The sequence below is a fragment of the Penicillium concentricum genome (genome assembly GCF_028827145.1).
Source record: "Penicillium concentricum strain IBT 3081 chromosome Unknown utg000006l_segment0_segment0, whole genome shotgun sequence".
Classification (NCBI taxonomy): Eukaryota; Fungi; Ascomycota; class Eurotiomycetes; order Eurotiales; family Aspergillaceae; genus Penicillium; species Penicillium concentricum.
In genome coordinates, this window is record NW_026622759.1 from 1,203,458 (window position 1) to 1,225,770 (window position 22,313).

The window sequence follows — 22,313 nt, forward strand, 5'->3', positions numbered from 1 at the left end:
TCGTATATTGAGCTCTGCTCGAACCTTCTCTATCTTTCTATTTCTAGATGAATAGCTTCAATCCTCCCCTATAGAAACAAAAATATACATGCAGTACGATACACATCGAAATATGTACCCAAAAAGACCCTACCCAAATCATCAAAACGTATGGCCCAATGGTATCATCAAAAGATCATCAAAACCAAAAAAAAAATCCCCCAAATCCTTATAATTCCTTCTCCCCCAATCCAACACCCTCCTTCCTTCCCCTCTGAATAGCCCGAAGACACTGCCCAACCCCCTCAAGATCCCCAAGCAACCCAACATGTCCGCGGTCACTCTTCACCAACCCATCCTTGATAATCCTATACCCAGGAGGCAACATAGCAGCCGAAGCAAGACAAACTCCATCCCCAGCCGCGAACGCAAGATCATCATACGCATCAATCTGCTTAATACTCTCACGCGATACAACACGCGCCCCGTATACAGTAGGCAATGTCTTCCCGTACAGCACCGCCGCAGGCGGATATCTGTTCTCGGAATGGTGCGAAGGTCGGAACCACAGGTTCTCTTTGAACCGCTTGGTGTCTGCCAGCGTGCGCTGTAGGTACTCCCTCGCTGCGGGGAGCGGGATTGTGCTCGTTGTGGCTATTTTAGAGGTTGTGGCGCTGCTGCGTGGGTGTGCGCCTGGTCCGACTAAACCGTCGGCTGGGTTTTGGGCTTTCTCGGCTGCATATGCGGCGTACGAGGCTGGGTTGTGTGGTGTGTTTGCATTGCGGGCGTGGATGTCTCTGTCTAATGCAGAGAAATTATGTCCGCCTTCCGGGAGGTGGTGCAAGTCTTGGTTGAGGAATTCGTCAGAGTCATCCCGTGGACCCATTGAGAAGCGCTTGCCAAGGAGGGGGATATCTTTGAAGCCGAGGATTGTGTTGTTTGTGGTTGTTGGGGGGACGGGGAGAGCGGGTCCCATGCAAGGGGAAAGACGATGCTCCTCCCAAATTTTGGCGTCGAAGAAGTCGATGCGGAATTCTTTTTTGCTTTGCTTGTCGATGAAGCAGTGACCGTCTTCTGGGAGGAGGGCAAAGCTCGTGCGGAAGGTGAAGTTTACTTGTGCTGTTAGAACGCGCGAGCTGAGGAGGACGTCATCGCCGCTGCGGAGTGGTCCGAGGATGTTCACGCAGTGCTGTGGTACGCCTGCGTACACGACTCCAGCGAAGAGGTCTGGTCGTTCGTTGACGGCGTGTCGGGTTATGAGACCGCCCAGGCTATGTGCGATGACTGTAGCGCCGCGTCGGGTCTCTCCTGGTGCGGGCTCCTGGTTGCATGGCAGGCTTTCTAGGAAGGCGATGAGCCTGCGCGAAAGCAGCTCGGGACTTAGACGCCAGTCGTATCCATAGTCGTGGACACGCATTTCGCCACGCTGGGCATTTTCGCTCTTGCGCAGGCGCTTCATCAATCGTCGACAGACGTCCACTGGGCCAACGTGGGAGAGAACCCCAGATGGAATGATGGTCTCTTCCATGCGTTCTTCGTCCTCTGGGTTCAGACCGACCTCCAAGTCCACTTTCCGCAGATTCAGACCAACCTTCATCGGCACCCAAAGTTGACGGTGGGGTGGCTTGGCTGACCGCAGGATTGATCCTCGGTAGCCTCCTAGAATCACGACATCTCCCGTGAGCTCTGCCATTGCTTCTTCCAAGATTGGATGTGTTGGGTTTGGATTGGTCCGCGGAGTTAGCGGCGGGGTTGCAGCCCGCGGTGGTTGTTCCTTTTTAGCAGCACTGATACCGTTGCTGTTATTTGGACCGTTTCCAAGATCTGGCAGGAATTGACGAGAGCCCCAATCAGTGCGGATATCCTGCAGATGGAGATTCGGCATACTGAGCAGCCTGCTACTCGAGTCTTGCAGACTATCCTTGATTGCCTTGAACCGGCTGTTTACCTGAGTGTGTACGTTCTCGTATAATGGTCGCTGCTCTAGGGATGAAGCTGTAGACGACGCACGCAGATACAGCGATTGATCCGACGAGGACCTCCGTAAACTCGGGGGTCGACCGGGCATCACTGAACTAGGCCTCCGCGCGAAGGAATGTTTCGCGGCCGAGGTTCCATCTGGTGAGCGCAGCTCAGGTATCGGCTCAGCAGCTTCTCCGTCATCGTCAATGCTAGAGCCACTTGGGTTAAGAGGTGAGGGCAGCGGGCGCCCGCCCAGCGATGAAGTTCTTTTCGGTACTCCCAAGTTCTTCTTGACTGCGGGTGCTACCGTCTGACTGCGGATTCGGTTTTGGCCATTGGGGGCGCGGAACGAGATAGAGGGCCGTTTCTTCAACGAGGTCAGGTCAGGTAGGAATTTCTTGAGCTCACCGGACCAGCTGCGTTGTCGGCGAGGTAATGTATTCTTCAATAAGGCCCCAACAAAGCCAGACCGCTGGCTCACGGCTGTATCTTTCGACCCGGTCTTTTCAATACCCGAGGCAAAAAGATCGCTGCGAGGGCCATGGGCAAGGCGACCTGGTTCGGGTTGTTTATAGTGGGAGGGGTATGACACTCGGGGCTTATGTCCGGACCTTCGTTCGCGCGGCGCTGGTGCTGGTGCTGGTGCTGGTGCTGGTGCTGGTGGCGGTGGTGGTATTGGGGCTTTTTCGACTTCGGGCTCCACTGACTCTGGCTCGGTCGTGATCTCCGATGCAAATAGACCATCCTCGCCTATAGTATCCGGTATTGTCCTGAAATATGTCCCCTGGTGTTCCAGCACCCGATTCTTCTCTTCTAGGGGGGTTGCTCGGGCCTTCATGCGGCTCTGCTCGCGCCCGATGCTAACCCCCACCATGTCACCAGCGTCATCTTCGTCGGTAACCTCGATTGCATGTGGAAGTGGTTCATCGCTATCGGAGCTGGAGAAGGACGAATAGTGGGAAGGGGAGTCTGAGACTAGATTCGAGGATGTCTCCGAGTCCAATGTTTGTTTCGGGTGTGTTGAGGTCGTTGCAGTTTCCGGGGCCAGATGTGAGATATTATGTCGGTCGGCTGAGGACATGACTATTTATGATAGAGAAATGCTCTTGAAAGTTCAAACATGAGGTACCGGGGTGTGCGACACTCCAAGAGTAGGGGATTGGCTTATGCAAATGCGAAAAAAAAAAATTTAGAATACGATAGAAAAGCTGTCTGAATATTGTACAAAATGTTACACTTAAAAAGAAGTTTTGGTGAGAGAAAAGGGTGGACCAGCACAGCCTTCTCGGGTCGGTCGGATGTTGACTTATAAAAGTTCAACATTAGATATTTTAAGAACAGTTAAGAACTATTAAGAAATATTTAAGCTAATGTAAATGCTTGGCTTTTAAAGGTGCAGTTATATTCCCATGACCTATCCTTTTTACCTTTCAAAATGTACGGAGTCTGTACAATATGATATATATGATCGACAAAAAGCTGACTTGAATGTTGTTCGCATGTGAGAACTTGTTTTTAGTGCAAAGTACTGGAAATATATTAAATCTACTTGGCATATCTCTTTTCCGAACTAAATTGACCAGATCGAATCTCCTCCGCACCTTTATTCGCAATCTCTTCATTCCTTTCAGCACCCTCAGTAGATCCAAAAGCCCGATCAACAGCCGTATTCAACGCCCCACGCAATGACTCTCCAGCACCCTATAACATAATCAATATCAGACCCCATTCCCCAAAAAAAGATCTCAACTTACATGGACCGACGCCGCAGCACCCTTCACCTTATTCCCGAATCCCTCCCCAGCCCGTGCAGCCTTCGATTCAGAAGCTGCTGTATCCTCCATCTCCGCCCGCTGTGCTGTACTAGCCGTGTTCGGGAGTGGCGCATCCCCGATAATCCGGTCATCGCTGCGAGACGGCGAAGGTGAGAGCGGTCGCTGGCGGGTCTGGGTTGGTCCGCCTGCTGATGATCTCGAGTAGCTCGATCCTGTGGCAGGGTTATAGCCCTTGGTCTTGTCGTACTGGGATTGTGTGTCGTGGACGCCTGTTGGGAGGCCTGGGGCGCCGGTTGAGGAGCCGCCACCCACTGCGCCCCGGGAGGTGTGGGTTGGATCGGCGTGTTCGTAACTTTGGTAGGTCTGTGACATGATGTATATATATTTGATTTGTTGATCTGGTGTTATTAGGAGAATGTTGTCAGTTCTCACACTTTATCCGGTTTATACTTCCTAGACAGTGACGTCACGATGAGAGCAGAACATAATTATGGATTGTATAAATCCTCTTCTGTATTGTATATCTTTTTGTATATCTTTTTTGTATATCTTTTTATGTCCAAATAAAAGACAATGTAAGAAACTGATTATTCAACAATTTCCCTTTTACTTCGGGGAAGCCGAGGTTCAAGGAGCAGTTTTCCTAATATGGAGCATCTCCGATCCTACAGATATATACTTTTACCTCCCTCTTTACGCAACTTCTCTCTTCACCCCTAACTTCCCAAATAATCTTCAAAATGTCTAACAAACAAATCATCTACACCACCCCTCCGGCCCCGGCCATCGACCCCTCTCTCACCAACGGCACCTTCCGCCTAAACACCCTCCCCATCCCCAAAGATGTACCAACAGACAAGCTCCTCGTACGAGTACACTACCTCTCCCTGGATCCGGCCATGCGTCAATGGCTCACAGCCAAGCGCTCCTACATCGCGCCCGTCGAACAAGGCGCCGTAATGCGCGGCCAGAGCATTGCCCAAGTCCTCCTCGTAGGCAGCGACCTGACCTCCAAGTACCGCAAAGGCGACTGGGTCGTGGCCGGTTCCGGCTGGCAGGAATATGCGGTTGTCAGCGCGAAAGAAGCGCAAAAGATAACCGTTCCTTCTGGCGGACGTCCCACGGACGCGATGTCCGTGCTCGGCATGACCGGACTGACGGCCTACTTCGGCATGGTTGAGATCGCGCAGGTGAAGAAGGGAGACACTGTTGTTGTTTCTGGGGCTGCGGGTGCTACGGGGATGGTGGCTGGACAGATTGCGCGGATTAAGGGCGCTAAGCGGGTTGTGGGGTTGGCGGGGAGTAAAGAGAAGTGTGATTTCTTGGTGAAGGAGCTTGGGTTTGATTCGGCGGTCAATTATAAGGATCCCGATTGGAGGAAGCAGCTTAAGCTTGCTACGCCTGAGTATATTGATGTTTTCTTTGATAATACTGGAGGTGATATTCTTGATGCTTGCTTGGCGAGAGCGGCTACTGGTTCCCGCTTTGCTATTTGTGGGGCTATCAGTCAGTATAATGCTGCTAAGCCGCAGGGTCCGGGCAGTTTTATGAATGTGATTGTGAGTTTTCTCTTGGGGTTGGGGTGTTTTTTTTGGGAGTTTGGGCTAATCGATTACAGTCACAACGGATCACCTTGAAGGGTTTCATTGTCTTCGATTTTGCGAAGCAATACCCAGCTGCACTCAAGGAGCTCGCCTCTTGGTTGGCCGAGGGTAAGCTCAAGCGCAAAGAGCATATCGTGCCTGGTGGCTTGGAGGCGGCGCCTCAGGGTCTCATTGACCTCTATGCTGGTGCCAACACCGGTAAGATGATGGTTGAGGTAGCGCCGGTCAGCGAGGCGTTGGCTGAAAAGGCCAAGCTGTGAACATATAGCGCGCATTTTGGGTTTCCAGTTTTTTGTGGCATCAATTAACATAGCAAATAACAAGATATTTTTGATCTAGGTCATATTAAATCTTTATGAGCTCTTGGCTACTAGATACGTAACTTCGTGATATGAAATCTCAAAAGTTCTAAATATATATAACCTAAGTCACTCTATTTTAAACAGCTAGATCTTTTATATAAAGCTCAATTGCAGGTAGTAGGACACTTCTGTCAGTTTGGATTGATATTAAGAGAGATCCTAGTGAATTTCTCTTTTGCTATGTGTTTTCTGTCTCTGCTTGAGTCTTTCTCTGTCGAGTATACATAAGTGACGTCATTCTTATATATACGAGCCCTGTTACCCCGAACCTGTTACCCCGAAGATTCAAGATTCAACCTTGGAAGATATATATTCTAGCAGGAATTGGATATTCAGACAGTCGGTTGGAGCAATTGATGACCTACAAATGATGCATGGCCGAAACAGGATATGACCAGAACAAGTTTTGTACTTTCGAAAAGTCATGACCTATCCCCATTTTAATCGCCTATATATACACCATGCCACGATTCTACATACCAGCTCTTAACAAGAGCCAAACAGCTTTAGTATCAATTCCATCAATCCGAATACCCAAACTCCCCCTCCTACCTTCCCGTCAATTCGGAGTAAATACTCCCAGAAAATCACCCATTTCAGATAAGACCAAAATGGCCGCCAACGAAAGTAACCAGAGCTTCAAGCTCGAAAACCTATTCAATGTGAAGGACAAAGGTAATCTATACATAGCTACTCCACTCAAACCTATCTAACAAACCCAGTGGCCCTCATCACAGGCGGCGGCTCAGGAATCGGCCTAATGGCAGCACAAGCGCTAGCCGTGAACGGCGCCAAAGTATACATAACCGGACGCACAGAAGACAAACTCGACCGCGTCGCCTCCCTCTACGGAAAAAACATAAGCGGACAAATCATCCCCCTCCCAGCAGACGTAACCAACAAAGACGAGATCCGCAAACTAGTCTCCGAGATCACCACTCGCGAAGGCCACCTCTCAATCCTAATGAACAACGCCGGAATATCCAGCCACAGCCAAGAAACCGAGCCGGAAGATGCATCCAACCTCTGCGAGACACTATTCGATGATCCGGCTGCCACATTCGACGAATGGGATTCTGTGTTCCGCACGAACGTCTCGCAGATCTTCTTCATGACGACGGCATTCCTGCCGCTGCTGCAGCGTGGATCGGAGGTTGAACATGGTTGGTCTAGCACTGTGCTCAATACGACTTCCATCTCGGGTATTGTGAAGGTCTCGCAGCATCATTTTGCGTATAATGCTTCCAAGGCTGCGGCGATTCATTTGACCAAGATGCTTGCGCATGAGGTTAGTTCGTCGAAGCTAAGGGTTAGGGTTAATAATATTGCGCCTGGGGTTTTCCCTAGTGAGATGACTGCTGGGGAGAGTGATGAGGGACAGAAGAGTTTTATTCCGGCTGAGAAGTATCGGGAGAAGGTTCCTGCTGCTAGGCCAGGAAAGGATGAGGATATGGGTGGTGCTGTGCTTTTTGCGGTTTGTAATCAGTACTTGAATGGGCAGACTGTTGTTGTTGATGGGGGGTATGTTCTTGCTGCTGGGTCTTTGTGAATGGGAGTTGGATGGTGAAGGTGTATAACAAATTTGGTATTTGAGGGTATATGCAAGGACGCTAAGAACATATCATAAGAAGCATGTCTCGTTTTGAGCTTTGAGCCAAGTAAGGTGAAGACTAATGTGGGCTGGTAGCAGCTTCAAGCTACCAAGCAGGGGATATCAAAATTCCAGCCTTCAATATCCATTTGCTCCCGCTTCGCAAACCATCACACTACTTATCCATTCTGATCGCAGCAAGGTCGAAGTTGTGATACGTTTCCAAGAGTAGGGATGCAGCATTGCATAGATGGCGTTGCGTCGTCTCTAAAGACCAGATATTAGTGACCTGTCTTCTCGGATAGACTCCAGAAATACTATAACATACCCGTCCCAGAGTCTCGATTGGCGGGTATCCATCCACAGCACTCCGAGCATCAAGGTAATCCAGATACCGCGAATCCTCCTGATTCGGCCGCGCACTGCGCCACAACATCTTGTCTGTGACAAGCGCCATGTAAACCATAGCAGAAGCCCAAACATCCGCAGGACGAGAATCGCACTCATCACGGTCATCATGTCTATCATCCCGATGCATATGAGATTGGAAATGTAGTTTGAATTCTTCCGGAGGAATATAAGGAAGTCTCATACCCACAAACGAAGCTGTAGGCGCGTTCGCAATGACAGGCTTACTATCACTACCCGCTTCTGAATTCGGACGACATAATGAATTCAGCGGCCAGGGTAGTGTGAACGACCATGCGGATTGTGCAGGCTGTGGTCGCGAGGGAAGCATTCCTTTTCCCCCGCTAGTCTCCTCCCAGATGCGTCGGATATGTCCGTCGCCAAAGCCGGCTAGCTTCACGGATCCACTGGCAGTGAGCAGGACTGTCTCGAGACGGACGTCGCGGTGTGCCAGGCCGTGATCGTGGAGGTAGGCAAGGGCGCGTAGCAGCTGGGTTATTATACAGTCTGCTTCTTGGGTTGGGAGGGCGCCTTTGCGGGATAGGAGGGTGTTTAGGTCGCCGCCGGCGCAGTAGGGCATTACCAGGCAGAGCTCGTCGCGGTCGTTGTGGAGGATGTCCAGGATTGGGAGGATGTTTGGGTGGCTTGGGTGGAGGGCCGTCGAGTGGGTGGAGCTGCGTGGACCCCTGAGGATGGATCGTCTGTAGACTTTTATGGCGACGAGTTGGTTATCCGTTTTGTTTTTTGTTTCGTGGAGACGGGTTGTGCTATTTGAGCCGTAGTGGACCATCTGGCGGTAACGGCCATATTTGTCTATGAAGGAAAGATTGGGCGATGGAAAGGTAGAATGTGATTGAGTAGATATTGATGAATCTCGACATAACAAGGGCTGCTGGTCTGTTGGGACTGACTTCAACAGGGGTAGATTGTTGCTTTTGGTACCATTGGACAAGTGATGCTCAGCTGAGAGTTTCCCTCGTATCAGGGTGTGGTGATGATCGACAGTCTGGTGAGAACGCATGGCTATCATTGTATTTTTTTGCGCGGCCACTTGAGGTTATATAGGAGAACACAGAAACATTGAGAGGGAAACATCTTTGTTTCCTGTTAAGACAATGCCCTTTTATAAACCAGGATCAGAGTGATTTCCTTCCTTACAGATCTAAACAGCAAGGACGCGGGAACGTGCTGTTCGACCCCAACGTCTACATTGTAGCTCATCAGATTCAATTCGAGTCAATTCTCCGAGATTATTCTGCGATTGGATGGTACAAACAGCTCATTTAAAGAGCGATTTAAAAATTTCCTGATCCTTTGAAGCCGCTCTTAGCGAAAGATGAAAATTTCAAAATGCGGAAGCCTGTAATATGGAGTATAATTTCGGGGTGTTAGTGTGAGGTCTGAATTGAGTCTGCATTGGGGGATGAATCGGTGGAGAAGAAAAATCCCTCATGTGGCCGGGAATAACACCTCAACTTGTGGCTATGTTATATATTTTTTTTCTTTCACTGGACTTTGCCTTCATTAGGAAAACTGAGGCATTTGTTTCATCTTTTTACTAACAACTCTAGTAACCAGTACTATTGACTAGAATTAGTTAGATGCCCCTTCGTCTAAAATATCCAGGGAAAACCTGTGAGAGAAGAAAAAAGTTAGGGCTGAGTTTTGTATTATTACAGGGCTTGTAATAGCTGGTTAATGATTGGCTATGAGACCTTTCTTTGTGGTAATATTACGTCACATTGTGTATATGTAATATAGCTGAGTGTCATAACATGGCCAAGTATAAGCTTGAAAAAGTACCTAAGCTTAATGGTACTTGACTTAACATACAAACATCCACAGTTAACCATGTACCCGTTGAGGTATCATTTTCTGTGGATCCCTAGACTATGGATCTTATGGATCTACTCCGTATGGATGTTATTTTTTCTTTATTCCCTCACATCGGATTGCCCACAATCGGCAGTTCCCTCGTGGAATCGCGTGGGTTCTGCGTGATACATTTCTTGCGTCAGGGAGAACCTTCCGAATTCATCCAGCTTAACCAGCTTGGGGTTAGGCAAATCGGACTCTTGGACCCTGGTTGTCTACATAAAAGGCTGATGGTCGCACACTCTTACTCTATCTTTCTCTGACAATTCAGCTTCGATTACAAGGTTCACTCTTGTGTGTCTCCAGGGCTTTTGCAGTGTACTTATTTAGTCTCTGCCTTCCCTCTTCTTTACTCTCCCAATCCTCTCCTCATCCTCATCGATGAATCCAGACAAAAACGACGTCGACGTCGAGTCGGAGGGCGAAAAGCTCAAAGATGATGACCGCACTGGACGCTCCACGAAGATCACCTTTGAGGAGGGCTCTTCCGCAGAGGGACTGCGGTCTATTTACCAGCCGACTCAGGTCACTCGGACCCGCTCGCTGAGCCGTGATACTATTCGCAGCAACAGAAGCAGTATGCAGGGAAACGCTGAACTGCCAATTGAGTTCCGAACCCTCGCCATTCAGATCTCGGAATCCCAGAACGCCCCCAAGGAGGCTATCGTCGATCCCCCAAAGGAGAAGCAGCCACACCAAGACTACTTCGAGAGCTTGGACTACCACGTCATCTCCACCGATAAACTGTGTCAAGAATTCAATGTCGATCAGCGTGTTGGATTAAGCTCGTCCGCTGCAGCCACCCGTTTGCAGCGGGACGGTAAAAATGTCATCGCCCACCATCGCGAGAACTATCTCAAGAAGATCTTCTGGTACATCTTTGGTGGATTCTGTTCCGTTCTTTGGGTTGGTGTCGTCGTCTTCTTCATTTGCTGGAAGCCTCTCAGTGACCCCCCTCGCCTCAAAATCTTGCCATGGCTGTCCTCATTCTCATCGTCATTGCCTTGCAGGCAGGCTTCTCAGCTTTCCAAGATTGGTCCACTGCACGGGTCATGAACTCCATCCTTGGTCTCCTCCCCGCAGAAGCTATGGTGCTGCGGGACGGGAAACTCATCCATCTCCCTGCCTCGGATCTGGTCGCCGGTGACATTGTTCAAATTGCAATTGGAAACAAGGTCCCGGCTGACATGCGCCTCTTGACCACCTCCGGCGATGTTCGCTTTGACCGTGCTATTCTTACAGGCGAGTCGGATGAGATCGAAGGCGCCATTGATTGCACTGAGAACAACTTCTTGGAGACCCGGAACATTGCCCTCATGGGAACCGGTGTCACTAATGGCAATGCTATTGGTGTTGTTGTTCTTACAGGCTCCAACTCTGTCATGGGCCGCATTGCGTCCATGACAGCCGGTGTCAAGCAAAAGACAACCTTGATTCAACGCGAGATCAACCGCTTCGTTACAATTATTGTCGTTCTTACAGTCGTACTAGTTTTGCTCATCGTTTTCACCTGGCTGGGATGGCTGAAGCGGGATCACCCTAGCTACATGAGTGTCGTCGCCATGCTGAACAATGCCATGGGAAGTGTGGTTGCCTTCATCCCCGAAGGTGTGCCAGTCGCTGTGGCATTGACCCTCATGATGGTTGCCAAGCGGATGAAGAAGAACAACATTTTGCCCAAGGGACTGGCAACCGTCGAGACCTTGGGCTGCGTGAATGTCCTCTGCTCCGATAAGACTGGTACTCTCACTCAGAACCGCATGTTTGTCAAGTCGCTCGGAATGGTCGACTGGGAATACAGCCTCGAGGATCTGGCTCCTGGCGAGTTCGGAACCGTTGATCTTCCCGAAGGCCTGCGAAACATGCTGCGCGCATCTGTTCTGTGCAATGACGCCGTCTTCGACCCGACTACTATGAACTTGCCTGTTCATGAACGTGATGTCAATGGCAATGCTACCGATGCCGCCGTTTTGAGATTCGGTGACAGTGTTGGAATGACCAACCCGACTGCCCTGGCTCCATATGAACGTGTGCACCAGATTCCATTCAACTCAAGGAACAAGTGGATGCTCACCCTGCACCGTGACCCCAAATCTACCAAGGAGTTCCTTCTCTACGTCAAGGGAGCCCCAGATGTGCTGTTGGATCGCTGTGCTACTTACTGGTCTGCTACTCATGATGCAGTTCGTCCTCTCGATGCCGAAGCACGCGAAAAATTCTCCAACTACCAGGCTAAACTATCACGCCGCGCAGAGCGTGTGATTGTCATCTGCCAACGTCGCTACATTCCCAAGTCTGCCCCTGGCTCGAACGATTTCAGCAATGAGATGCTCGAGTGTGGTGTGCAGGATCTCACAGTCCTCGGTATCTTTGGTATTATTGATCCCCCACGTCCTGAGACGGCCTCAACAGTCGCAGCTTGCCGCAAAGCCGGTATCCGCTTCTTCATGGTTACTGGTGACTTCGGATTGACCGCTGCTGCCATCGCTCGTGAGATTGGAATCTTCGACGGACAAGCTGAGCCAGACACCATCGACGATCTCAAGGATGGCCTGGATCCCACAATGGAAACCAAAGTCCCCCGCTCACGACACAGCCTGCTTCTTGAAGGACCCAGCTTGTCATCACTGGGTGTGGACGACTGGGAGACAGTCTGCGGCTACGAAGAGATTGTTTTCGCTCGCACCACCCCTGAGCAGAAGCTTCGCATCGTGACAGAACTCCAGGGTCGTGGTTGCGTCGTTGCTGTAACAGGTGATGGTGTCAACGATGCCCCAGCCCTGCGCGCAGCCGACGTCGGCATTGCAATCGGATCTGGCAGTGATGTTGCAATTGAGGCAGCTGATCTCGTACTCTTGGACAAGTTCGACTCCATCGTTGAGGCCATTCGTCTTGGTCGCTTGGTCTTCCAGAACCTGCAGAAAGTCATCGCCTACCTCCTCCCAGCAGGTAGTTGGTCCGAGATTTGGCCTGTGCTCATGAACGTTTTCTTCGGCTGCCCTGCACCACTCAGCACCTTCCTCATGATCATCGTCTGTGTCTTCACCGATCTGTTCGTCTCTCTCGCACTCATCATGGAGAAAGAAGAATTCGACCTCCTCAGCCTTCCCCCCCGCCGTCCCACCAAAGACCACCTCATCAACCTCCGCATCTACGGCCAGTCCTACCTGTTCGTCGGTGTAATGGAAGCCTTCAGCGCCCACGCCATGTTCTTCTTCTACATGTGGCGCCACGCCGGTATCCCCTTCTCCGACCTCATCTTCGCCTTTGAGAGCTACGGCGAGGGCTTCCACGGCTACACCGCAGACGAGCTGAACCACTTCGTCGCCGTCGGCCAGTCCGTCTACTTCGTAACCCTGGTCATCATGCAATGGGGCAACGTCTTGTCCGTCCGCAGCAAGCGCATGTCCCTCCTGCAAGCCGATCCCATCCGTCCAGCCCGTCGCAACGTCTGGCTCCCTCTGTCCATTCTCATTTCCCTCATTATCGCCATCTTTGTCACCGAAGTCCCCGGTATCCAGAACATCTTCGCTACAGCCTCAGTCCCCATCTTGTTCTGGTGCATCCCGATCGGTCTTGCAATGGGTGTCCTCTGTATGGATGAACTGCGTAAGCTCCTCGTCCGACTCTTCCCCAAGGGCCCCGTTGCCCGGATCTCGTGGTAGACAGACCTTGGATATGATTGCCCCATGAAAATATACCCACTGAAAGAATCCCCCAAAGATGTGTACACGCTGCTTTTGTTACCCGCCCCCCTTACCCAGAGGTGTTTTGTTTAATCCTTTATACGCAATATTTCAATGTTAATAGCTCGTTACGATAATTTCATAGCTTTACTGAACATGGCTACAAATAAAAGCCTTGTATTTTATACATCTTCCTAGATATAACCTTTAGAATACATCCATGGATAGCTCTACCCTCTTCCAAACTTAAGAAACGTAGATATATTTAGTCAGTCCCTCCATCAAAGCCAACACTGCCGACTATGTAAATGTAGTATATTTCTAATAAAGACAATCTAAGATTGAAAAAGACCTGGATTGCTTGTAATACCACTAAACAAGTACGTACCGATCAAAAACAGCGATGCGTCAGGACATAAAAGTGAGGCTAAGAATACAAGATGGAGAAGTGGGAAAAAAAAGGTGGAAAAAAAGACCAATCAATGAGCTAAGAATACTGGGATTTCTGTGTGAAAAAGAAAAAAGTATAATGAGAAGAGAGAAACGAGTGGTTCTGTCCAAGATATAGAGAATGGATACAGAAAACGGCTGTGCAGCGAGTGACATGTGTTGTATACGGGGTAGAAAGTGGATAGGCAAGCAGGCAAGCAGGCATGTTGGCCCGATGTCGTGCTATGCGGTCTCTGGGATAGCGAGTGGATATCAATATTGATGAGACCTCGTGGGGATGGAGGTATAGTAAGGAAGGAAAAGAAGAAAAGGTAGGGGTAAAGGTGAGGGCCTGACAGGTCACATCGTACATATTCCCAAGGCGCAACCAAACACAACCTGTGTCATATTCAACAAGTCTATTGAATTGGCTGGCGAACCTTCCCAGCTTCTCGGACAGCTTCCATAAACCCATCTTCGTCGCCTGCAGCAGTAAGAACCCAATAATCAGCGACACCGGGGTTCTCGATCTGCCCACCGCCAAAGCCAGCTGCGGCAGGGGCGCTGTGCCGATCTTTAGGTTTCTGGTTGTTTGCTCCGAGATTGCGGGGACCCCAGCCCAGCACGTCGCGCACAGCAAGACGGGACTGGTCATCAGTCTGGTGGAAGGAGAATAACTGGGCCTGAAGACATCCCAGGATGGCGACGGCGGAGCGGATCATGATGCGGTCACCCTCGAAGACCCAGCAGTCCCAGACACGGGAGATGCGCTCGAGGTCCAGGCCGTTTGTCAGCAGCGAGCGGAAGATCGGTTCCCAGATCTCTGCCTCGGAGAAGTGGAGGGTTTCGGCCAGGTGAGTGTGTAGACGGGGGAACTTGTAGCGCAAGGTGTCTGAAGCTAGTGTGTAGGAGCGGGCCATGGCGCCTCGATCCCAAGTGAGGAATGCGACGGGTAAAGGACGGTTGAGGGCGTTGGCCATGGCGAGGAAGGCGGAAGCGGGGGTGGGGAATTGCAAAACGAGGAGGGCGGCGATGGTGTGCAGGCCGTGGATGTAGCCTACGTCGCTGCGGTACATGCAGTATGCTTGCAGAACGTCGATGAGGGTTTCCCGTAGTGGACCGCCTGCTTGGAAGAGGTTCAGATCTGGGAAGGCCTTGGGCACGTCTGTTTCGATTGCTTCAAAGCAGTCCAGTAGTCGTTTGTTGCTCTCGCTTTCTGCATCTTTCTTGCTTTGGAGATCCTTTGCTCGGCGCAGCGCTTTGGTGAAGGTTTCCTCTGTTAATTCTAGTTCGTTGCCAAGGGCTTTATTCCATATGGTGCCCCGATTGCGAGGCGGGATTCCGCGCCACCATAGCTCACGAATTCGGGGTTCGCGGAGAGCACGGTCCCAATTCGGACACACGTATTCATCCCAGATGTTCTGCAGTGTTACTCGGGTGTTGTCCTTTTCACACTGCGCATTTGCATCCTTGGCGGCTTTGCGTTTCTCTGAAATCCCAATTAGAAGGCCGGCAATACTTCAGGATCTTGTCTTAGCACATACCGATTTCTCGAGACTGGGCCATCATTTGCTGATACTGCCTCAGGTGTTTTTTCTCCTCCTTCTGATCCTTAGGCGGAAGCCAGCTTGGGCGTGTCCGCGTCAGGACCTTTTCTTTCTCCTTGCTAATTGGCAGCGGGTCGATCATGATGTTTGATTTCTGCAGAGGCGGTAAAGCGACAGCATCACGAGATGCGCGATGTGAGTCCTCGCTTGACTTCCGCGGAGCACCAGTTTGAATATGCTCCTCCCGCTTGCGATCTCTATCATCAGCATGCAGCTCCAGAGCTTCAGTGATGATCTTTGCCTCCTCGGACAAGTCAGATAGGAAACTGTTATACGAGTAGGTGCGAGGGTTGCGTGGGGAGAGCTGTCCACGCTCCGGTCCTGCGGAGCTCGATCGCTGTATACGCTTCATGCGGGATGCCTTGGCCGTGTTTCCGGGTGACGCTGGCTTATCAGTTTCCGCTACGGTATGCTGGATAGGCAGTGGTCGCCGTCCGGGACTGCGATCACCCCCGGGGCTGCGGCCATTCGGACTAGCAGGCCGTGATGGAGCCCGATCTTGAACTGGGCGCGGAGAAATAGGAATGTTCCACAGACTTGCATCGTCCGGTAGTTCATCGTCCGAGTCATGGTATTCTTCCTCCAGGTCTTTAAGCGATTTGCGATTCGGTTGCCAGGTTTGTTTCTGGATGGGCACTCGTGCGGATAGCGGAGACAGAGCTAGACTGGTGCTCGAGGTAAAGCGGCTGGATGTCGGCCGCAGCGGTGAGACAGATCGTGAACGGCGAGGCTGCGATGGTGCTAAACCGGCTGACTGTAGTGTGTTGCCTGAACCTCTCCGGTTTCCAGTTCTGACTGCGAGGGATCCTGCCAATTGAGGCGGCTTGGCCGATCCACTATGAATCGGGGGTAGGGGGCTTCGCTTGCGAGGGTTCAGAGTCGCAGTCAAGTCGCGAGTTGAGGCCGCAGGGACTTTGCTTGACATTCTAGCAGCGGGCGACCGCGCCATTACCCCAGAGCGGCCGTAGGATCCTGGCTGATCGTAGGACAAATCGGTATCATCTTCCAAGCCAATGTCTTCGAAATTCGAGATATCCGTAAAGATACTGTCCGGACCATCTGGGTGAGAGGTGGAATGAAACGAGGAGGATTTAGAGGATTTGGACCCGGAGAGCTCGGGGGGAGAATTGGGTATCGGGCAAACGGTGGTCATGGTCTCATGTAATTATTCAGACGTATTGATCCCCCACAGTTCTGATCTACCCGGAAAAAAACAAAGGGGAGGAAATCGACGGGATGGCCGGAAGGGGTCGAAAACCAACGCGAGTACCGGTATTTTTTGTAGTGATCGAGGGTCTGACAGGAATAATGACACAATAGAAGTCGATTAATGTAGAAATGAATTGCAGGCACAGCCGCAGCCTGATGAAATCCAGATCAGGTGTAATCGTGTAAATAGGGAGAGGATATTATGGGTTGACCATTGGGGGCCAGGGGTTGAGTGTAAACAAAAAAAGGAAATGAATGTGGGGGAAAGTAAATAGAGAAGAAGTAGAAGATTCAAACGAAAGACGAAGAGCAAAATCCACAAAAGTGAAAAGAAAGAAACGGTGATGCTGAAGTCTGCAAGCGGAGAAAGCCTCAGGCCGCATCGGTCTGGCCGAGAACAGGGGGGTACCTCGGTGATACCTTAAGCCACTAGTGCAAAAAGGGGGCTGAAGAAGTATCAATTAAGTATCAAGTATTCAATACGGAGTACATTTCTAGAAATCTCCCAGATGGGGAAGGGATATACCTACACAGCCTTGAAAGGCTCTTATGAACCCCTGAACCATGAACTCATTTCGGATCTCAGATTTCTACCCAATGCTGGGGGGAATATAGATGTGGCACAGTATGCACTATTTAATTGGCTCCAGGAAATGAGCTCCGTACAATTGTACAAATTCAGCAATTGATAGTATGGAGTATAATATAGGGAGTAGGAGTACGAAGTACAATTACACTGTTTATTTGGATAGACATTCCACAGTCCCTCTAGAACTATTCTAGAACCGCCATTCCTCAAAGATCGCATTTCCCTTTTTCACCACCTGCGTCATCCTCAAAGCTTCGGAATCTGACGTAGGTCGAGCATCTTTCGTCATCGAGTCCAACCAGTGCAGCACCACCGAATACCGCGTTTGCTTGCGCTTCAAAACAAACCGAAACGCCGCAGAAGCCAGATACTGAAGGTGGGACCGCTGGACGAAACACGAAAATGAAGCCTTCGAACAACCAGCACGCCGGGCCTGGATCGTGCCAGCCGTCTGCAAAATCAGATCGCGGATAGTCTGTGTTATGATGGTAGGGCCGGGGTGCGCACGGCCCCGAAGCGACTTCATATAGCGGTACATCTTCATGGCAGAAGTGATGAAGCTGCAGTAGAGGTTGGCTAGCACAACTGCACGTGAGTTATGTCCGTCATCGATGTACATGGGATGTAGCTGCAAGCGGAATGAGGAAAGCACTTTGCGGTAAAATGTGCGGCCGGGGAGGCGGGTGGCCTCGACGGTTAAGGTGTTGGAGAGAGTAGCAGCTGCTGATTCGCCGCCCTCGAGAATGCGATCTTGATCGCGGTGAAATTCCAGCGTGTGGGTGTCGATGAGACTACCGCAATACGGGAATAATGGGGTCCCTTCTAGTCTGGGGAGCAAAATGCCATCAACTGCTGCGCTGAAATTTGCCATGCTTTTGGCGGGATTGACTTGTACGCCGTACAATGGTTGGCCCCGGATCATTACTTCCAGGAACTTCATTGCCACGGCTACATCCGGTGTGACCAGGAGGAAGTCATCCACGAGTCGCAGGAGTAGAGAATTCTCAGGTTTGATAAAACTCAATACCTTTCGCTCTAGCTCGGCGTAGAAGAAATTGCAAAGGATGCTGGATAGCACGGAGCCTTGGGGAATGCCGTTGCGTTGGCGGAAATATTTCTTGCCTATCTTCACGAGGTTGTTCCGGACATGTTCATCGAGGAGTTCCAGAAGACTCTCAACATCACGTTCTTGTGGAGCTTGATTGTCAACAAAAACGGTGTTGGTCTTTCGCGGCGCGCCCCCGCTATTGACGAAGTCTGGTAGGTTCTGCGGTCTCGTCGCAGGCGCAGCGCGGCTCCTATATCTTCGTGTGGAGTATCCTTGGTGTGCAGCAGGAGCAGGCGGTTGGAATTCCATGTATCTTGAGATGCGGTAGCTTTCTTCAGAGACCAGCTCTTCGATAAGCTCAAGCAACCTTTTCTGGGGGATAGTATCAAAACAAGCTTTGATATCAAGCTTGACAAAGTACATCGGTGGGAGCTTAGATCGGGAAGGTTTAGAACCCGAGGGCAGCCGTTTGGACAGCCGTTCTTTGTACGCCTTCAATCGGCGATGCATATCTCCAACGGAGAGCATTGACGAGCCCAATTTGGCAGGAGCTTTCTGACGCTCGTAGGTTAACATGCTATAGATAGGTGTAATACTTGAATTGATGCTGGCGGCAAGGTACATTGGCTGGTTTTTCCATGTCGATTTCTTCCACGCTCGTTTGCGAAGATTCAAGATGGGCCGGAGGCCTGTAGATTTGGGAAGCAAACGGAGAGCACCGAAACCAAGGGACCGGCGTGCCAGCACACGTTGGGCCTGATCTGGCTCGAGCTCCTCGAACATCGTTGCTTTCAAGTCCCCGAAAGGTTGCTGGGTCAATTGCTGCCACAGATCATGGCGGAAATAGAAAAGTCGGTTTCGATGCGTTTGTGACTCGGTCACATAGAAGTGCGAACGAATAAGAGGAATGAGAACGGAATCGAAAATCCAAAACATGAATTCATGGAGTAGTTCAGTGCGTTTGTGCAAGTCAGACAGGGCGATCTTCGATCTTGTCTCAGATGAAGTAGTCTGGACCTGGGGTGGCTCCAGCCAAGGAAGGCTTGTTATCTAGCGTGTGGATCAGTACGGCTTTGTCTCAGACGATCAGTTTTCGGTGCAATGACCAACCTTTACACCTTTGCATACTTCGTGCAGACTCAGACTTTCGAATCGGCGCAATTTGATAAACTGGTCAACATGTCTGAGAACAATCTTGAGGTTCGCGATACCATCCGGACCAGCCCCCCAAAACTGGCGAGGGATCAATTTCTGGATCACCGCTCGACAAAATGCTGAGACAGAAGACGCCGGAGTCGCATAATCAGTCAGACTGACTGGGCTTTTTCGAGCCGGTTTATTGGTATCGATTCCAGATGTGTCGACAGCCATGTGCGGCTCCAATCCCGAGACATCACTTGAGGACTGCGCCAACTTATCGCTCGACGACAGGTGATTTACTCGCATCTGTGATACTAAATTTGACTGGAGCGAGGAGATAGGCTCGCTTTTTTTGGCATCAGGTGTGGAGGTAGAGGCAAATGCGCCAAGTGTCCTGGGTCCGGTTTGCTATCAAAGGTCAGCTACACAATCCTAGCCATTGTAAACAAAAGTGTCTCACTTCGGTTGGACAATAGTATCGCAGCAACTCTCCGTAGGAGCATTGTGCGTTGCGATTCCGGAGCTTCCGGACAAGCTCTATGGTGATTCCACGAAGCCTTTTAGGTACTTTGATACTCTTCACGGCGCCACAATCTTTGCCTGCGAATCCGTTCCCGAGTTGGGGCCGTTGTAGTCGTTTCTCTTCTTCCAAACGAGATATCTCAGTCTCACGAAACATGAAACCTTTCGAGGCATCTGTGTTTTTGCATGCATCCGGGTCCAGCGTAAATACATTCAGTAGGCCAAATTGCCGGGGAAAGATGTACTTCATTACATGGACTGTGTGTGCCATCGAGTCAAGTAATGAGAAGCGGCTAAGAACATCTAGAGTGAAAATTAGCACAAACCTAGAATCCGACATTCAAACGGCGAAGCACGTACGTGTCTGTCCTAGTCCAGAGGATACTTGCTTTTTGGACTCGGCACGTCCATAGAGAATACGCCGCCGTAGAAACACAATGTCGTTTGGCGTTTGGGTTGTCTTATCGGAATTCTGTTTGCGTTCGATTTTATCGTTGGAATGTCTCTGACCAGTGGTAGGAATTGGGTCTTGTGCTGTGGCAGCAAACCCATTGACTCCCAAGGACGCATCGCTCAGAGGCTCGAGATCGGAGAGTGGTAAACCTAGAAAAGCATCAGCACATCACGGTCAATATCCCTTCACACCTAGGCAAACCCATACCGCTGAGTTGGTAGTAAATGCCCTTTTGAGCGTTGATAGCAGCAAAAATTCCGCAATCGAAAAGGAGCTGCATCATAATATCCTCCCCATTACTACCAAGTAGGCCAAGGACCTCTGCCCATGCCCCCTCTGTGAGAGTCTGGACATTCTGATTTGGAACTTGAGACACAATGCCTGGAATACTCGTAGCTTGAGCATTCCGCCCCATAGAGTGGCGTTGGAAGCCATATGTCAACAAATGCCGATGCTTTTGATAGGAGCCATTGTTATGATTGAAGAGTTTCCAGATCACAAAATCAACCACCTGCAGCTAGGGTCAGCGGTCTAGTACCTAGAAATGACTCGACCATGGACGCACCTCAGACTGCGGACAGGTCGGTCCCGTATCAGTGCTGGCGAGGATCGACCGTGATTGAGACGCATTAAAAGATGAGTATTCCTTTTGTCGCTCTGAATTGAGGGTCGGAGAAGACTCCTTCAGCACACCCACCAGGGTGGAGTCTAGCAGCTCCGCCAATGTTTGGGATGCATTGTCTTCACGCGAGTCCAATGTCAGGATGCGACGCCGACGCGACTTGGAGGTCACGGGGAGTTGCTGGAGCAGGTACTCCCGCAAAGGTACGACCTGTCGGTAGTACAGGGAGATAACGGGATGGCTTGTTTTTGTTTCCAGGGAAATTGGGGTATGGGGCGTTCTGAAACGGGGAGATGTGGTGATACCGATGTGAGACGTGGGACCGCGGTCCTTGATGGGTCTTTTCCGCTTTTTGCCCATGCTGGGCGATTAAATAATTTCTTTTCAGGACCTTGGGGTTTTCTCAGGTTTAGTCCATTGCATGTCGATTGTTTTAGATGAGTTCCCAATGACACGCGACGCGTCAAGGTTTCGGCAAACAAGAAGTTCGGATGTGGGAATGTACACCTTTTCGAATTTAGGCACCTTCCTAGTATCAGTATCAGTAGGTTCTATACATCTGTTGAATGTCTCTGAAGTATACCTAGGTACATAGATGTAGAATATAGAGACTTGAATATATACACACGTGAAATCAGGACAGGAACCAATCAAGGCTACCAATTAAACATCAAAGTGTACCATGGAACCGGCGGTCTAGATACTGGTCGATTGCGTCTCCACTGCGTCATCCATGGATTTAATCTCGTTCCTGAAGACTCTGGAGGTACCTGTTATTTACAGTATTATAGCTGTTTATATCTGGTAATTGAAGTATTTTCACTATTTAAAATGTATATAAATGTACATATATGGTTACCCATATTGTAATATTATACAGCGCTCCCTGAAGACATCCCCTAACAATGAACACAAGGAAAAACCCACTTCCAAAATTCACAGTTTCACTTTAAACACACTGTATCGATCCCCAATTTCTTTCTCTCTCTTTCTTTCATCCATCTTTTCCTCGAGCTCACCTATCCCATGCATCACAAAAATATTGTTCAAAAATAGATCGACACTTCTAGTGTAGGTCAGCCCGATCAAAACGGATTGGCCCGGAGAGCTAACAAACCGGCCCACCGCCAGGATTCGCTTTCAAACCCCTCAACTACCAGGTTCCATCACCTATCAGCGTCCACTGGTGATAGACAAAACGTCAGTTTGAGCTCGATCCTCCTATTCGCCTCTTGCTAGAGTGTAATTTCGGCAACCAGCCGATCCTCGATCTCACCATACCATTATCCGATTCCCCCGATCCAAAAGTCCATTCAACCACCTTCCACTTTAGGCTCCACGGGGGACATATTCCCCTCGATATCGGCTTTTTCTCTCTTTTTTGCAGGTGTCTCAAATATGAATGTTGAATGGGTGTGCGCCACCCGAGAGGATTGCTTTGTAGCCTGAAT

The 22,313-nt window shown here is 50.2% G+C and overlaps 8 protein-coding genes across 8 annotated transcripts; 3 read left to right on the forward strand and 5 right to left on the reverse strand.

Moving 5' to 3' along the window:
- Window positions 1–208: 208 nt before the first annotated feature.
- On the reverse strand, window positions 209–3,022 carry N7517_010637 (uncharacterized protein; the record flags this gene model as incomplete). The annotated part of the gene is made up of 1 exon (XM_056728360.1): window positions 209–3,022. The coding sequence occupies one exon, from the start codon at window positions 3,020–3,022 to the stop codon at window positions 209–211; it is 2,814 nt and encodes a 937-aa protein (XP_056574175.1).
- Window positions 3,023–3,486: 464 nt separating this feature from the next.
- On the reverse strand, window positions 3,487–4,088 carry dprC (the record flags this gene model as incomplete). Its single annotated transcript, XM_056728361.1, has 2 exons — window positions 3,487–3,642; window positions 3,696–4,088. 2 exons carry the CDS (start codon window positions 4,086–4,088, stop codon window positions 3,487–3,489), a joined length of 549 nt encoding a protein of 182 aa, XP_056574176.1.
- Window positions 4,089–4,456: 368 nt separating this feature from the next.
- N7517_010639 (MDR family NADP-dependent oxidoreductase) lies at window positions 4,457–5,580 on the forward strand (the record flags this gene model as incomplete). The annotated part of the gene is made up of 2 exons (XM_056728362.1): window positions 4,457–5,275; window positions 5,335–5,580. 2 exons carry the CDS (start codon window positions 4,457–4,459, stop codon window positions 5,578–5,580), a joined length of 1,065 nt encoding a protein of 354 aa, XP_056574177.1.
- A 713-nt stretch (window positions 5,581–6,293) lies between these two features.
- N7517_010640 (SDR family NAD(P)-dependent oxidoreductase) lies at window positions 6,294–7,231 on the forward strand (the record flags this gene model as incomplete). The annotated part of the gene is made up of 2 exons (XM_056728363.1): window positions 6,294–6,357; window positions 6,405–7,231. 2 exons carry the CDS (start codon window positions 6,294–6,296, stop codon window positions 7,229–7,231), a joined length of 891 nt encoding a protein of 296 aa, XP_056574178.1.
- Window positions 7,232–7,411: 180 nt separating this feature from the next.
- N7517_010641 (uncharacterized protein) lies at window positions 7,412–8,702 on the reverse strand (the record flags this gene model as incomplete). Its single annotated transcript, XM_056728364.1, has 2 exons — window positions 7,412–7,540; window positions 7,602–8,702. 2 exons carry the CDS (start codon window positions 8,700–8,702, stop codon window positions 7,412–7,414), a joined length of 1,230 nt encoding a protein of 409 aa, XP_056574179.1.
- A 1,235-nt stretch (window positions 8,703–9,937) lies between these two features.
- N7517_010642 (cation-translocating P-type ATPase) lies at window positions 9,938–13,221 on the forward strand (the record flags this gene model as incomplete). Its single annotated transcript, XM_056728365.1, has 2 exons — window positions 9,938–10,502; window positions 10,571–13,221. The coding sequence occupies 2 exons, from the start codon at window positions 9,938–9,940 to the stop codon at window positions 13,219–13,221; spliced, it is 3,216 nt and encodes a 1,071-aa protein (XP_056574180.1).
- Window positions 13,222–14,090: 869 nt separating this feature from the next.
- N7517_010643 (putative TBC domain protein) lies at window positions 14,091–16,431 on the reverse strand (the record flags this gene model as incomplete). Its single annotated transcript, XM_056728366.1, has 2 exons — window positions 14,091–15,160; window positions 15,216–16,431. The coding sequence occupies 2 exons, from the start codon at window positions 16,429–16,431 to the stop codon at window positions 14,091–14,093; spliced, it is 2,286 nt and encodes a 761-aa protein (XP_056574181.1).
- An 835-nt stretch (window positions 16,432–17,266) lies between these two features.
- N7517_010644 (telomerase reverse transcriptase) lies at window positions 17,267–21,222 on the reverse strand (the record flags this gene model as incomplete). The annotated part of the gene is made up of 6 exons (XM_056728367.1): window positions 17,267–19,174; window positions 19,235–19,672; window positions 19,725–20,089; window positions 20,147–20,389; window positions 20,448–20,751; window positions 20,806–21,222. The coding sequence occupies 6 exons, from the start codon at window positions 21,220–21,222 to the stop codon at window positions 17,267–17,269; spliced, it is 3,675 nt and encodes a 1,224-aa protein (XP_056574182.1).
- Between the last annotated feature and the right edge of the window lie 1,091 nt (window positions 21,223–22,313).